This window comes from Dendrobates tinctorius, unplaced genomic scaffold (assembly GCF_039654945.1).
Source record: "Dendrobates tinctorius isolate UK_male_01 unplaced genomic scaffold, ASM3965494v1 ptg000030l, whole genome shotgun sequence".
Taxonomy (NCBI): domain Eukaryota; kingdom Metazoa; phylum Chordata; class Amphibia; order Anura; family Dendrobatidae; genus Dendrobates; species Dendrobates tinctorius.
This window is the reverse complement of record NW_027361698.1, coordinates 45,067,384-45,082,378: the sequence shown is the minus strand read 5'-3', so window position 1 is coordinate 45,082,378 and position 14,995 is coordinate 45,067,384. Positions and strand designations below refer to the sequence as shown.

Here is a 14,995-nt window from a genome sequence, read left to right as displayed (position 1 = left end):
CTCAGACTCTCCTGGTGGATATGATAGCTACCAAAAAGGAGAGAAAACGGAATGTCCTGAATGGGTTAGAAATGAAGGACGCTGAAGAGCGCCTAGAACAAGAATAAGGGTTAAAATCCCACGGCTCTACTGGAGGAAGAAAAGGAGGTGCCAAGCGAGCCACTCCCTGAAGAAAAGTCTTGACCTGGGGACGAGAGGCCAGATTTCGCTCAGAAGGATTAAAAGCGTGGAAACCTGATCCTTAAGGGTACTGGGTACGAGACCGGAGTCGAGATCTGATTGAAGAAAAGCCAGTATGGAAGGAAGGGAAAATGGCATTGGAACAGAAAGGTTTTCAAACTCTCCAATGAAAGAACGCTTTCCAGTATCTATGTTAAGTATGCGAGGATGAATGACCTGAGGAGAAAATCTGGGCCTCTTTCAGAACGGCAGCCTCAACAGCCATGCCATTAAATTTAGAGACCGTGAACAGTGATGGAGGAGGGAGCCTTATGAGGGCAGGTCTGGAGTGTGTTCACCAACTCCGAGTATCAGGCCATTCTGGGCCAGTCCAGAGCTACCAGAATTACCGGATGTCCTTCCGCCTTGATCTTTTTTACGACACTCTGACTCAAAGGGAGAGGCGGAAATAGGCAGGGCAGCTGTAATTGGGACCACGGAATTAATAGGGTATCCTAACCAAAGGGGTCTTGGGAACTGGCTACAAACCAAGGCACCTTGTGGTTCATCCGAAACGCCATCAGGTTGACGTCCGGGGTGCCCCATCTTTGACAGATCTGGTTGAAGACTGCGGTGTTGAGAGACCACTCGCATGATGCAAAACCTTGACTCAAAATCAGCTGTCCAATTGTCCACCCACGGTGTGTGGACAGTCGATATAGCGGGTATGTGATGTTCCACCCAAAGAAGGGTCCTTGCTACCGCTGCCATAACTGACATGCTGCGCGTCCCGCTTTGATGTTATATATACACCATGGCAGTGACATTTTCCAATTGAACGCATACTGGGTGACCTGAGAAGTGGTTCTGCCAGTGGAGAATGGTGAGGTAAATTGCTCTGATTGGGCAGAACGGCCTCCTGAGAATTCCAGCAACCCTGTAATGTGTGATGAAGAAAGACCGCTCCTCCAGCCGAGGAGACCGGCGTTGGTGGCGACGACTTACCAGTGGAGAGGAAAGATATCTTGCGCAGAACGGAGGCGGAGAGGGTCCACCGTGTCAGAGACTGTCTCACCCGGAGAGGAGGGAGAATGGGTCAGTCCAGGGAATAGGTCCTCTTGTCCCAAGCTGACAGGAGGGCCAGGTGAAGAGGATGGGTATGGAACTGGGCAAAGGGTATGGGGCTTCCATGGCGGCAATCATCTTCCCCAGTACGCTCATGAAGAGTCGCGGGGGATGTGGAGATGGCCGTCTCAGAGCACGGATCCCCAGGTGGAGAGATGAGAACTTCTCCCCTGGAAGGAATACCATGGCTTGGGCTGTGCAGAACAGCATGCCCAAGTACACCAGGCGCCGAGACGGGGTCAGGGAAAATTTTTCCCTGTTGACTATCCAGCCAAGATGGGCGAGAGTGTCCAGGGTGATCAGAAGGCTCTGACGGTAGTCTCATGAGGATCAACAGATTGTCTAGGTAAGGGATGACGAGTATTTCTCTGGAACAAAGGATGGCCAGGACAGCTGCCATAACCTTCATAAACACCCTGGGGGGAAGAGGCCAAGCTGAAGGGAAGGGCTGCAAATTGATAGTGCTCCTCCATGATCGTGAACCAGAGAAATCTCTGATGCGGGATACAAATAGGAATGTGAAGCTAAGCATCCTAAATGTCCAGAGAGCTGAGGCACTCCTCTGGGTCCATAGAGGTGATAACCGAGCATAGGGACTCCATGCAGAAGTGACGGAGCCGGACTTGACGGTTTAACTGTTTGCAATCCAGAATTGGACACAGAGAACCATCCTTCTTTGGAACCACAAAGAGATTGGAGTAAAACCCTGAAAAGCGTTCGTGAAACGGAACAGGTACAATTACTTCTGTCCGTAGAAGGAAGGAAACTGCTTGAAAAAAGCCAGAGATCTGAGCCGGGAGCCTTGGTGGATGGGACTGGAAAAAAAAGTCTTCCCCGGGGAAGGGGAGAAGAAAACTCAATGTTGTAGCCTGAAGTCACGATCAATCTAACCCAGGTGTAGTCAACCACTGACAACCAAGAGTCCCGAAAAAAGAAGTAGGCCCTACACTCTGGAAGAATTCCCGGGTGGAGTGACCTGTCACGTAGAGGAAAACCTGCTGGAGCGAAACCCAGAGGGCTTTGAAGAGCGATCCCTTGGATGCCAGAGAGGGGCTGGCTTGAAGGACTGCTTCGTCGTCTCCTGCTTGGCGGGAGAGCGGTACTGATGGGACTAGGTCTCACGGGGGGCAAAAGGAACAAAACTGGAGGGATTGCTTCCTGGTGAATGGGCACTTTGGCTTAGGCTGAGGAAGGGAAGTGCTCTTACCGCCAATAGCGTCTGAGATTATCTGATCCAGCTTGGATCTGAAAAGCCTAGAACCCTGGAAGGGAAGGTTTGTAAGAGACTTCTTAGAAGGTGGATCCGTATTCCAGGCCTTCAGACAAAGAATCCGGCGTGCCCCCTCATGCTGGTAACTGGAGCGGAGCAACTGGCCGCACCCAAGGACGCCGTCAGTAGATATTTGCCAGTGAGGTCTGCAAGGTCAGCTAGCTCATCAGGAGAAGCTCAGGCTAGAATACCCTGTCGAAGGAGTCTTTGTCAAGCAGGAATAGATTTCACTACCCAGTTGGAGGCGAAAATGGGACAGAGTTAGGCGCCGGCTGCTTCAAAAGCTGACTTAACCATGGATTCGCTCTGTCAGTGGAGTCATTGAGCGAGGGTTCGTCTGGCAGAGAGATAACCATCTTAGAGGACAGCCGGAAACTGGCGGATCGACGGTCAGGACTCTGTCCATTTGCTAATGAGGTTCGAGCTAAAAGGGATAGAGAATATCCAGTTGCTTTCTCCCTGGGAAGCGCTTTTCAGGGTGTTCCCAGTGCTTGGTAAAAATTGCTTGAAATTCCCTGTGGTTGGAAAACATCCAGGACGTTTTACTCGTTTGAAGGAGGCAGAGTGTTCCTGGGGAGGGACTTCGTTCTATAGGAAGTGTCTGGTTAATCGGCAAAATAAGGCTGTCGACCATATCCTTTAGTTTAGAATTCTGTCCCGCATCAGACTCAGAGTTTGAGTGGGAATCTGGATCAGAACCCAGAGCTGCCTCAGAAGAAGGGAAGTGGGAAATCGAGGCATCCTGGAGGATGTACAGGGGACGGGAGAGCTGGAAAGAACTCACTTCCTGCATTTTGTCCTTGATCTATCCTTATGAGGGTGGTGTTCAGGTGCATGCCAATCACCATGAGAGGCGTGCAGAGCACTGGTGGTGGCGGTCAGGCTTGGCAAGTGCTCTAGGACCTGGACCAGGGAGTTTGACACCTCGGTCAGATCAAAAACTGATTGCGGCATAGCAAGAGCCCACTCCGGGGGAAGGGCTGTGCTCTCTTCCTGGACGGTGGGGAGCTTCGATACAGGCATGATAGAATGGCCGTAAGTCAAAAAGAAAGGTGAGGACTAGCCTGAGGGCCACTTCCTTTTACAGAAGGTACAGGCGTAGTGATTATACTAGAAGCATGGCAGAAAAGGGCCTCCCTAGAGTTGGGCATAAGTGAGGACTTTAGGAATACTACTGTGGATGGATAATGTCCCGAAGAGAAAGAATAGGGTTGATAAAGGCAGAACCTACCAGATGTCAACGACGATCCAGCTGAAGCTGCGGTCGGCTGTGTCCCCCTGCAGGCTGTGGTGTCTGCAGAGCAGTAGCTGTAGGCAGCAGAGAGCAGAGCTGCATCCAGGCTGTATATTTGTGTGCAGGCTGCAGAGGTGAGGATGGATCCAGAGAGTCCAAGCATCAAACGCTGAGGGAGGAGTGGTCGGCCAAAAAACAGGCCGAGGATGAGCTGTAAGGGGCCTGCCCCTAGATTGTCTGTCTCGCCAACGGCGTGTACTGGCCAGGGAGAAGAGGTCTTATGATAGGCCTATAGGTGCGCGGAGAAAGCGTGCGCTGATTGCGACGTGACCGTAAGGGGGGCATGGCCCGGTAAGGACGAGGCAAAGAGAGAAATTGGATTAGAAACGTGAGATCATGAAGGAGAACTGTGAGTGGTCAGCAAGCCGGGAAGGGAGGTATTAACGAAGGCCCGAAGCCAGCCATTAAATCTAAACAAATGGCCTGGACGGGCACAGAGTCCCAAATCTTTTTTCGCCCTTGAGGATAACATCATGATCCCCTGGGTGGATGAGGGTCACTGGGATATGGCATCCTCCTTCCTGCACTATCATGGGTCCGGACAATGCTGAAGATGGTGTCAGCCCCTAAGAAAGTAAGGTGAAGGCCACCAATGGTGACCACAGTCTTCACCCAGCCCGCTCCGAGGAGAGGGCTGGGGTGAGGAAAAGGTTAGGACCGGCCATCGGGAATCACCCTGAAGCACTGAGAGGTGACATGGTATAAGGTTCTGCTTTGCTGGTCCGAGAGTGGGCGACACCACACTGTTCTCTCGGTCGCACAAGTGTGGGAAAACAGGGTGAGAAATTACACCCTGTAGAAGGAAAACGCGGAAGAAAAAGGGGAAAGGTTAATAAAAACACAACAGGTTACCTGAAAAGGAAAAGACAGATCTGTAATCAGATCAAACTTAGCCTCCTACTGACACTAAGCTAAAACTGGCGTGCCCTGTGCCAGTCTGTGTGTATACTACTAAGGAGGAGCCATTTTCCCTTTTTTTGCAAAGTGCCAGCCTCCTAGAGACAGCAGCATACACCCATGGTTACCTGTATCCCCCAATGAAGCGATAAAGCACAGCTGACAAAGCTGTGGTTCTAGTAATGGAAAAGTGTCTATCAGAAACACCCATTACTAACCCAATTATAAAAAATTAAAAAAAAAAACACAAGCATACTTTATTGAAATAAACTCCCCAGACACCATCCCTTGTTCACCAATTAATAAAAAATACTGTATTTTTCAGATTACAAGATGCACTTTTTTCCCCCCAAAATTTGTGGTGAAAATGGGGTTGCGTCTTATAATGCGTATGTACCTTATCGGCACCCTACTGCGGGTGTCCGGTGCTGCTGCCCTGCCCTGTGTCTGGCGGTGCTGTTGGGGATTCTGCAGACATCTTGCGAAATGCCAGAGCCCCTGGCAGTTCCATGGTTTCCTGTGCGGTGGACTCCGGGAAAATGGCCGGCCTTTCACAAAATGTCGTCAGAGGCCCCCGCAGCACCACCGGACACAAGGCAGGGCAGCACCGGACACAGGGCAGTGGTGCGGCACACCCCCTCATCCCAGCCTGCAGCAATGTTTCACTCTTGCTTCCTCCAGCAGCAACCCTGGGACCCCGCTTCACCGCAGCCACCACCCCCAGTAAGCAATAAGACGCATGGATTATAAGAAGCGCCCCCATTTTATTAAAAGTTTTTTTCCCCCATTTTTCTCCTCAAAATTTGGGGTGCGTTTTATAATCCGAAAAAAAACGGTATATTAAAAAAAAAAGTCCCCACAAAGGTCTGCCGGAGTCTATCAAATCTGTCGTAGTCCAGAGCGCAGAGTGACCAGAAATGTCTGAAGAGCTGGGTCACACCTCCCTTTGAAGAGCGCTCTGGACTACATGGATTCAGTAGACTATGGTGAACCTGAGTGGGAACTTTTCTTTCTAATAAATGAGTGACAGTGTCTTATGTTATTTCTCTCTGTTTAGGTTTTTCAGGTTTCTATTTGTGGACTACATCGAACTTGGACTATGGCGGCTGTGAATGAGGGCTAGTGTGGTGGTGGTTTGTGTTTATTTTAATGCGTGCTTTTCTTTTTTCTTACTGTGCTAGTAACGGGTGTGTCTGATAGACACCCCCCCCATTAATAACGCTAAGGCTTGATGTCAGGTGTCTATTTGGACACTACATACACAGCTGACATCAGGGCAATCAAAAAGAGCTAAGTAAAAGTATCGGAACTGGTGCATCTAATGTGATAAGTCACTTCAGGGGCGGCTCAGAGCTGATATTTTTAGGCTGGGAAGGGCCCAAAAACCATGGACTTTCCCAGCCTGATATCAGTTCACAGCTGTCTGCTTTGCTGATTACAAAAAAAAGAAAAAAAAAAAAAAAAGGTGAGATCCCACATAACTTTTCATTTATTTAAACTCATAAAAAGCTAGCTCCATAGGGTGCAATTTTATGTTATGTGTCTATCTCTATAGCATTCACTGCTGTCTAAAAACGCATGCAAAAGTCACAAGCAAGAACGCTACAAAAATGCAACAAATATGCAATCATTTTTAGACCTGCGGTTTTAAATGAGGTCATTGAAGTCAATGGGTGAAAAAAATGCTGCAAAAACGCTGAAAGAATGGTCATGCACAAATAAGCAACATGAGACTTCAGGATTCCCTTCAGGTTTTGTAAGAAATACTTGAGGCAAAAACATAGTGTGTGCACGCAGTCTTTGAGATGGAAGTGGGGAAGGACTAAGGCCAGGATCATGAAACCAGGACGGAGATAGCAGTAATCTGCAGTGGCGTAACACAAAGTTATGCCCCCCCATGCCAAAAAACAAGCGCGGCTCTGCACACCTCGTACACGCGCGGCTCCGCTCCGTCCAAAATTGTACACACAGCTCTGCTACATCCACCCTGTAAACCCCTCTTGACCCCACACAGAAACTTTACCTCATCCAGCACAGCAGAGTCCTACAGACACTGAGGCTCCCGATTAGGTGACCCCTGACTCCTCCCCTCCTGTTACCTCATCACAGGTCCTGTGCGCACAGAAAAGAACAGCCTAGGACAGTGATGGCGAACCTATTTCACGCAGAGCCCTCTCAGCTGGCACGCGGCCTCAGGGCCTCACTGCTCCGGAGCTGCAGCTTCCTCCTTCTCACACATTGAGCAGTGCGTCCGTGGAGCTGAATGATGCCATCGAGCCGCGCCTCTCAATATGTGAGAGGAAGTGAGAGGCGAGGAAGCTACTGGCGCGCAGAGAGGTGTGTGTGTGTGTGCGCGCGCGCGCGTGCCAGTGATATGGGGGGAGAGGGCCAGTGATATGGAGGAGGGAAATGATGGAGGTGGTGGAATGGGCATATTTCTACATGAAGGGGATCATGATGGGGCATATTACTACATGATGGAGATCATGATGGGGCATATTTCTGCATGAAGGGGATCATCATGGGGAATATTACTGCATGAAGGGGATCATGATGGGGCATATTACTACATGAAGGGGATCATGATGGGGCATATTTCTACATGAAGGGGATCATGATGGGGCATATTTCTGCATGAAGGGGATCATGATGGGGCATATTTCTACATGAAGGGGATCATGATGGGGCATATTTCTACATGAAGGGGATCATGATGGGGCATATTTCTACATGAAGGGGATCATGATGGGGCATATTTTTGCATGAAGGGGGATCATGATGGAGCATATTTCTGCATGAAGGGGATCATGATGGGTCATATTTCTACATGAAGGGGATCATGATGGGGCATATTTCTACATGAAGGGGATCATGATGGGGCATATTACTACATGAAGGGGATCATGATGGGTCATATTTCTACATGAAGGGGATCATGATTGGCACTTCGTCATAAATAATTGGGTTTTAGGTTGCAGTTTAGGCACTCGGTCTCAAAAAGGTTCGCCATCACTGGCCTAGGACGTCATTGCAGGCTGTGGGGGGCTGCGGTGGGTCTATCTGGGAGGGCAAAGATGGGGTGCATGGGGGGGGGGGGCGTGGCGGCTCAGTGCCGTGCAGGAAGAATAGACTCCCGGGAGGGACGCGGGTCGAAAACGGGACTGTCCCGCGAGAATCGGACGGTTGGGAGATATCATGGTCTGACCTGCCGGGCCCCTGACTCCCCCCCCCCCCCTCCGGTCGCAGTGGCGACTGCTGCGACCGTGGTAGTTACGCCCCTGGTAAGCAGTAAGATAGTGACCGTTGCAAAATAAACCAAAGAGTCCATTCTCTGGTGAATGTGATGCATTTTGTGAATCCAGTAAGATGTGACTTTCCGGATGGCTGGAAATCATGGTCTGGCAGAATTCAATAAAAAATCTGAATGGTCATCAGCTCTCCACTCTTTGTGGTGCACATGGAAATAAGTTTCACACGTGTTCAAAATTGTTGGTACCCCTCGTTTAACCCCTTTCTGCCATATGACGTACTATCCCGTCCCTGGGAATTAAGTCCCAGCGGCGCTCACATGGTCGCGGCCGGGTGTCAGCTGATAATCACAGCTGACACCCAGCACTATGTGTCAGGGGTGGTCAGGGACCGCCCCTGACACGTTAACCCCTGGCACACTGCGATCAAACACGATCGCAGTGTACTGGGGGTTTAGGGGGGCTCCCTCCGTGCTTCTCTGCGACCCCCCGCAGCAGCGCAATGTGCAGCGCCGCTGCTGGGGATCGCCTTCCCTGCAGGTCCCCGGATCCAAAATGGCGGCGGGGACCTTCCGGGGACTGCAGGGAGCTGGCTTCCTCAGTGCCTGCAAAGCGCAGGCACGAGGAAGCCTTCTGTACTGCCTGTGACAGATCGCTGATCTGTGATGTGACAGATCAGCGATCTGTCACATGACAGTTATGTCCCCCCTGGGACATTGTAATAAAGTTAAAAAAAAAAAAAAAGTAAAAATTAGTTAAAAAAATAGCTAATTAAAAAAAAATATTCCCTAATAAATTCATTTTTTGGAAATAAAAAAAACAATAAAAGCACACATTTTGGTATCGCCGCGTCCGTAACGACCCGCCCTATAAAACTGTCCCATTAGTTAACCCCCTTAGCGAACCCCTTAAAAAATAAAGCAAAAAAATAAAGTTTTATCATCATATCGCCGAACAAAAAGTGCAATAACGCGCGATCAAAAAGACGCATATAAATAACCATGGTACCGCTGAAAACGTCATCTTGTCCCGCAAAAAACAAACCACCACACAGCATCATCAGCGAAAAAAAAAAAAAAAAAAAAAGTTATAGCTCGCAGAATAAAGCGATGCAAAAATAATTAATTTTTATATAAAATTGTTTTCATTGCATAAAAACGCCAACACAAAAAAAAAAAAAAAAAAAAAAAAAGACATAAATGAAGTATCGCTGTAACCATACTGACCCGAAGAATAAAACCGCCTTATCAATTTTACCGCACGTGGAACGGTGTAAACGCACCCCCCAAAAGAAATTCTTGAAACGCTGGTTTTTGTTCATTCTGCGTCAAAAAAAAAAAAAAAAAAATATATGACTCGGTGGGTCAAAATACAGAAAAATTATAGCTCTCAAAATGTGGTGATGCAAAAACTATTTTTACAATAAAAAGCGTCTTTTAGCGTGCGACAGCTGCCAAAAATAAAAACCCGCCATAAATAGTAAATCAAACCCCCCCGTTATCACCCCCTTAGTTAGGGAAAAATAATAAAATTAAAAAAATGTATTTATTTCCATTTTCCCATTAGGGTTAGGGCTGGGATTAGGGTAAGGCTGTGTTCACACACAGCGTTTTTTTAGCGGTTTTCCCAATAAAACCCGCTATAAAACCACTAAAAATAAGCTTCCCATTCATTTCTAGGCATTTTGCACTTTTGGTGCATATTGATGTGTTTACCGCGAAAAAACCATTCGCAGCAAAAAACGCAGCATGCTCATTAGTTTCGCAGATTTTTCTGCGTTTCTGGCTATTTCTATGCGTCTTGAAAACGCGCGGAAAAAAACGCATAAAAACCGCGCATTTTTTGCGCAAAAAAACATGCGGTTTCTGGGAAGGGAGTCAGGTTTTCCAGCAGAAATTTTCTGCTACGTGTGCACTTAGCCTTAGGGGTGTGTTGGGGTTAGGGTTGGAGTTAGAATTGGGGGGTTTCCACTGTTTGGGCACATCAGGGGCTCTCCAAATGCAACATGGCGTCTGATCTCAATTCCAGCCAATTCTGCGTTGAAAAAGTAAAACTCTGCTCCTTCCATTCCAAGCTCTGCCATGTGCCCAAACAGTGTTTTACCCCCACCAATGGTGTATCAGCCTACTCAGGACAAATTGCAAAACAACTTTTGGGGTCCAATTTCTCCTGTTACCCTTAGGAAAATAAAAAATTGGGGGCAAAAATATGATTTTTGTGGAAAAAAAACATGATTTTTTTATTTTCACGCCCGGGTGTTATAAACTTCTGTGAAACACTTGGGGGTTCAAAATGCTCACCACACATCTAGATAAGTTCCGTGGGGGTCTAGTTTCCAAAATGGGGTCACTTGTGGGGAGTTTCAACAGTTTAGGCACATCAGAGGCTCTCCAAACGCGACATGACGCCTGCAGACCATTCCATCAAAGTCTGCATTCCAAAATGTCACTAGTTCACTTCCGAGCCCCGACGTGTGCCCATACAGTAGTTTTCTCCCACATATGAGGTATCAGCGTACTCAGGACAAATTGGACAACAACTTTTGGGGTCCAACTTCTCCTCTTACCATTAAGAAAATAAAAAAATTGGGGACTAAAAGATCATGTTTTTGGAAAAATATGATTTTTTTTATTTTCATGTCCGGGCATTATAAACTTCTGTGAAGCCCTTGGGGGTTCAAAGTGCTCACCACACATCTAGATAAGTTCCTTGGGGAGTCTAGTTTCCAAAATGGTGTCACCCCTTTACCCCCAAGGGTGGTTTGCACGTTAATGACCGGGCCAATTTTTACAATTCTGACCACTGTCCTTTTATGAGGTAATAACTCTGGAACGCTTCCATGAATGCCGGTGATTCTGACATTGTTTTCTCGTGACATATTGTACTTCATGTTAGTGGTAAAATTTCATTCATATAACTTGCGTTTATTTGTGAAAAAATGGAAATTTGGCAAAAATGTTGAAAATTTCACAATTTTCCCACTTTGAATTTTTATGCCCTTAAATCACAGAGATATGGCACACAAAAAACTTAATAAGTAACATTTCCCACATGTTTACTTTACATCAGCACAATTTTGGAACCAAAATTTTGTTTTTTTAGGAAGTTATAAGGGTTAAAAGTTGATCAGCGATTTCTCATTTTTACAAACCTGTTTTTTTTTTTTAGGGACCACATCACATTTGAAGTCACTTATGATAGAAAATACCCAAAAGTGACACCATTCTAAAAACTGCACCCCTTAAGGTGCTCAAAACCATACTCAAGAAGTTTATTAACCCTTCAGGTGCTTCAAAGGAATTTTTTGAATGTTTAAAAAAAAACGAAGAATATTTGTAATTGAGAGTCCTCAGTGGTTGATACCTTTTTCTTATCATTAACCCTTATAACTTCCTAACAAAAAAAATCTATCATAAGTGACTTCAAATGTGATGTGGTCCCTAAAAAAAAAAAAACAGGTTTGTAAAAATGAGAAATCGCTGATCAACTTTTAACCCTTATAACTTCCTAAAAAAACAAAATTTTGGTTCCAAAATTGTGCTGATGTAAAGTAAACATGTGGGAAATGTTACTTATTAAGTTTTTTGTGTGCCATATCTCTGTGATTTAAGGGCATAAAAATTCAAAGTTGGAAAATTGTGAAATTTTCAACATTTTTGCCAAATTTCCATTTTTTCACAAATAAACGCAAGTTATTTGAATGAAATTTTACCACTAACATGAAGTACAATATGTCACGAGAAAACAATGTCAGAATCACCGGGATCCATGGAAGCGTTCCAGAGTTATGACCTCATAAAGGGACAGTGGTCAGAATTGTAAAAATTAGCCCGATCATGAACATGCAAACCACCCTTGGGGGTAAAGGGGTTAATGACAAAAACCCACAATGGTGACAGAAATAACTTGAATCTGACAAAAGTAATAAGTCAAAAATCTATTAAAATGAACAAATGAAAGTCGGACATTGCTTTTCAACCATGCTGCCACAGAATGTTTTAAAAAATAAAACTCATGAAATAGGCCTGGACAGAAATGATGGTACCCCTGAATATAATGTGACAAAAGGGACATGTTAAATCAAGGTGTGTCCACTTATTAGCATCACAGGTGTCTACAATCTTGGAATCAGTGAGTGGTCCTGTATAGAGGGCTACAGATACTCACTGTCCTGTTTGGTGACATGGTGTGTATCACACTCAACATGGACCAGAGGAAGAGAAGGAAAGAGTTGTCTCAGGAGATTAGAAAGAAAATTATAGGCAAACATGTTAAAAGGTAAAAGTTTTTGATTACTACTTTTGTCAGATTCCAGTTATTTCTGTCACTACTGTGGCTTTTTCTGTCATTAAACAAGGGTTACCAACAATTATGACCACGTGTGTGTATATGCAGTAAAGAACTGACGGTGAGTGCTAGTAGTTCTTCATTCATATGGAAGTATTCAATAGACATTTTCAAGAGTAACTGTCAATTTAAGGTTTTTATTTAAATTCCATTCTTTCTCCTCCTGAACTGCTCATCATTCATTCTCAAAATTTTCAATTCACAGCTAAAATTTATCTTAATGGAATACAGATTTCCCCATTATTGAGATAGGGGATGACGGCTGGTGCTCAAAGTTCTACAGAGAGCGGCAACTTACAACAGAAAGTCTGACAGTTCCCCACTCCATAGAATGAGACAAAAACCTGCCATCTGTTCTCAGTAATGGGAAAATCTGTCTTTACTTAATACAGGTTTAACCATTAACTGTATTGATTTATGAAGTTAAAAATTTAAAAACGATGGTTACGGTACTCTAAATAGGGGTTATCCTGAATCACTATATTCCCCCCCCCCCCCCATGTAAAATAATAGACTATACCCTCTGCTGCAAGAGTCGCTCCAGAGACATCAGCGCCTGGTCTACTAGGGTTTGCTGACGTTGAACAAAACTGACATATGGAAGAAGCCAGAGAGCAGCAGCCATCACTTTCAGAGTGTCTGTTTTGTCCAAAGGAAAAACAGAGGAGCTTCAAAAATAATATATACACTAGAGGTGTGCCTGATGCTATTGCATCGGGAGGGTAGTGTGTGTGTGGAGTGTGTGTCCCGCCGCTGCCTGCCCACCCACCTCCATACAGTCACAGCCAGCAGGAAAGACTGTGGTTTGCAAGCCGCGGTCTTTCCTGCCGGCTGTGACTTTACAGAGGTGGGTGGGCAGGCAGCGGCGGAAACTGGCGTGTGTACTCAGGCGGCATCAGGTCCCGGCGGTGTCCCGCTGGTGGTACTGCGGAAGGGCCTGGTACCACCATCGGGGTTCCATATTGGAATACCCGTCACTTGGGTATTCCAATATGGCGGTTGGCGTACTTCCAGTGCGGCGCGGTAGATTTTGTGATTCAAGGACGTCTGGACGAAGTGGATGACGGACAATTTTAGGTAAGTATATATTAGATACTTCAAATGATTGCCACACATTTTCCCAGCAAATTAGCACATGAAGGTAGAGTAAAAAAAAAAATCACGGGCTATAAACAAAAATAAAATGCAGCTATATGAAGAGAAAAAAGAAAAATCGTATAAGACTTACATGATCACCTGTGCCAGCTAGATGGATGCATACAGGCCGATACTTGCTCTTCCATTCTTTAGGCACAATAAACTGAAATCTTATAAAAAAAACAAACAAAAAAAAAAAAAAAAAAAGTACAATTAATAATTTAAAACGATTATATAACACTGCACCAAAAAGTATGGCTGTTCACAAAGAGCAAAAATACAATGCAATTATACTATTTATTTCACAGACATTAAAAGCAAGTGGAGTTCCAGATTCACAAAATACAGTTATCACTGGAGGCCTTAAAGGTAAGGTAAAACATATAGTCATCACTAGTTCCCACCACATCATGAAGAGACGAATGCCACTATGTCATGTGAGGACTACAGACTAGGTCTCTCGTGACATCATGCCCAGGAGATTTTAGGAAAGGAATATTGGCCAAAGTAAAATCCAGCTGCAACAAAGGATTGAACAAGAGGTTGGAATGTGAGACTGTATTTTTTACCTCATATCCATCTGTAATACATCAAATCAGAGAAATAACAGGATTTTTTGGGTTGCTTACCGTAAAATCTGTTTCTCGGAGCCTTCATTGGGGGACACAGAGACCATGGGTGTATGCTGCTGCCACTAGGAGGCTGACACTATGCACAAAAAAGGTTAGCTCCTCCTCCGCCCGGCAGGAAATTCCTCAGTTAGTGAGAAAGCAGTAGGAGAAGTAACGGAATAGATTGAAAACAGAACGAACAACTCAACTGTAACCAATCGACAAACATAAGAACAGGAGTTGTAGAACATGGGAGGGTGCTGTGTCCCCCAATGAAGGCTCCGAGAAACAGATTTTACGGTAAGCAACCCAAAAAATCCTGTTTTCTCGTTCGCCTTATTGGGGGACACAGAGACCATGGGACGTCCCAAAGCAGTCCCTGGGGTGGGAAACAAACTTCCATCAGGCCAGTGGACTCACCACCGCGGCCTGCAGAATCCTTCTACCTAGGCTGGCGTCCGCCGAAGTGTAGGTGTGGACCCTGTAGAATTTCACAAAAGTGTGAACCGAAGACCACGTTGCAGCTTTGCAAAGCTGCAGCGCGGAAGCTCTGTGGCGCACCGCCCAGGAGGCACCCACCGCCCGGGTAGAGTGCGCTCTGATCCCTGAAGGAGCTGCACGATGCTTGACCCGGTATGCCTCCAAAATTGCCGATCTGATCCAGCGAGCAATAGTGACCTTTCCTTGCACCGTCTGGAATGATAAACAGAGAGTCTGACTTCCGCAAGGAAGATGTCCTGGCTAGATAGACTCTCAATGCCCTGACCAGGTCCAGCTTGTTCAAGGATCGCTCCCGAGGATGAGCTGGGCTCGGGCAGAAGGATGGCAGAACAATGTCCTCATTGAGGTGAAACGAAGATACCACCTTTGGAAGTAAAGAGGGCGGAGGCCGCAGAACTACCTTGTC

At 46.1% G+C, this 14,995-nt stretch overlaps 1 protein-coding gene across 3 annotated transcripts in view; it reads right to left on the bottom strand.

The window, feature by feature from the left end:
- ABHD18 (abhydrolase domain containing 18) overlaps positions 1-14,995 on the bottom strand; it is a 65,234-nt gene that overhangs the window by 26,244 nt on the left and 23,995 nt on the right. For all 3 annotated transcript variants that reach the window (XM_073572067.1, XM_073572064.1, XM_073572066.1), the window contains exon 5: positions 13,569-13,647. In XM_073572067.1, the coding sequence (XP_073428168.1) occupies positions 13,569-13,647 (79 nt within the window). The remainder of the gene's footprint in view (positions 1-13,568; positions 13,648-14,995) is intronic.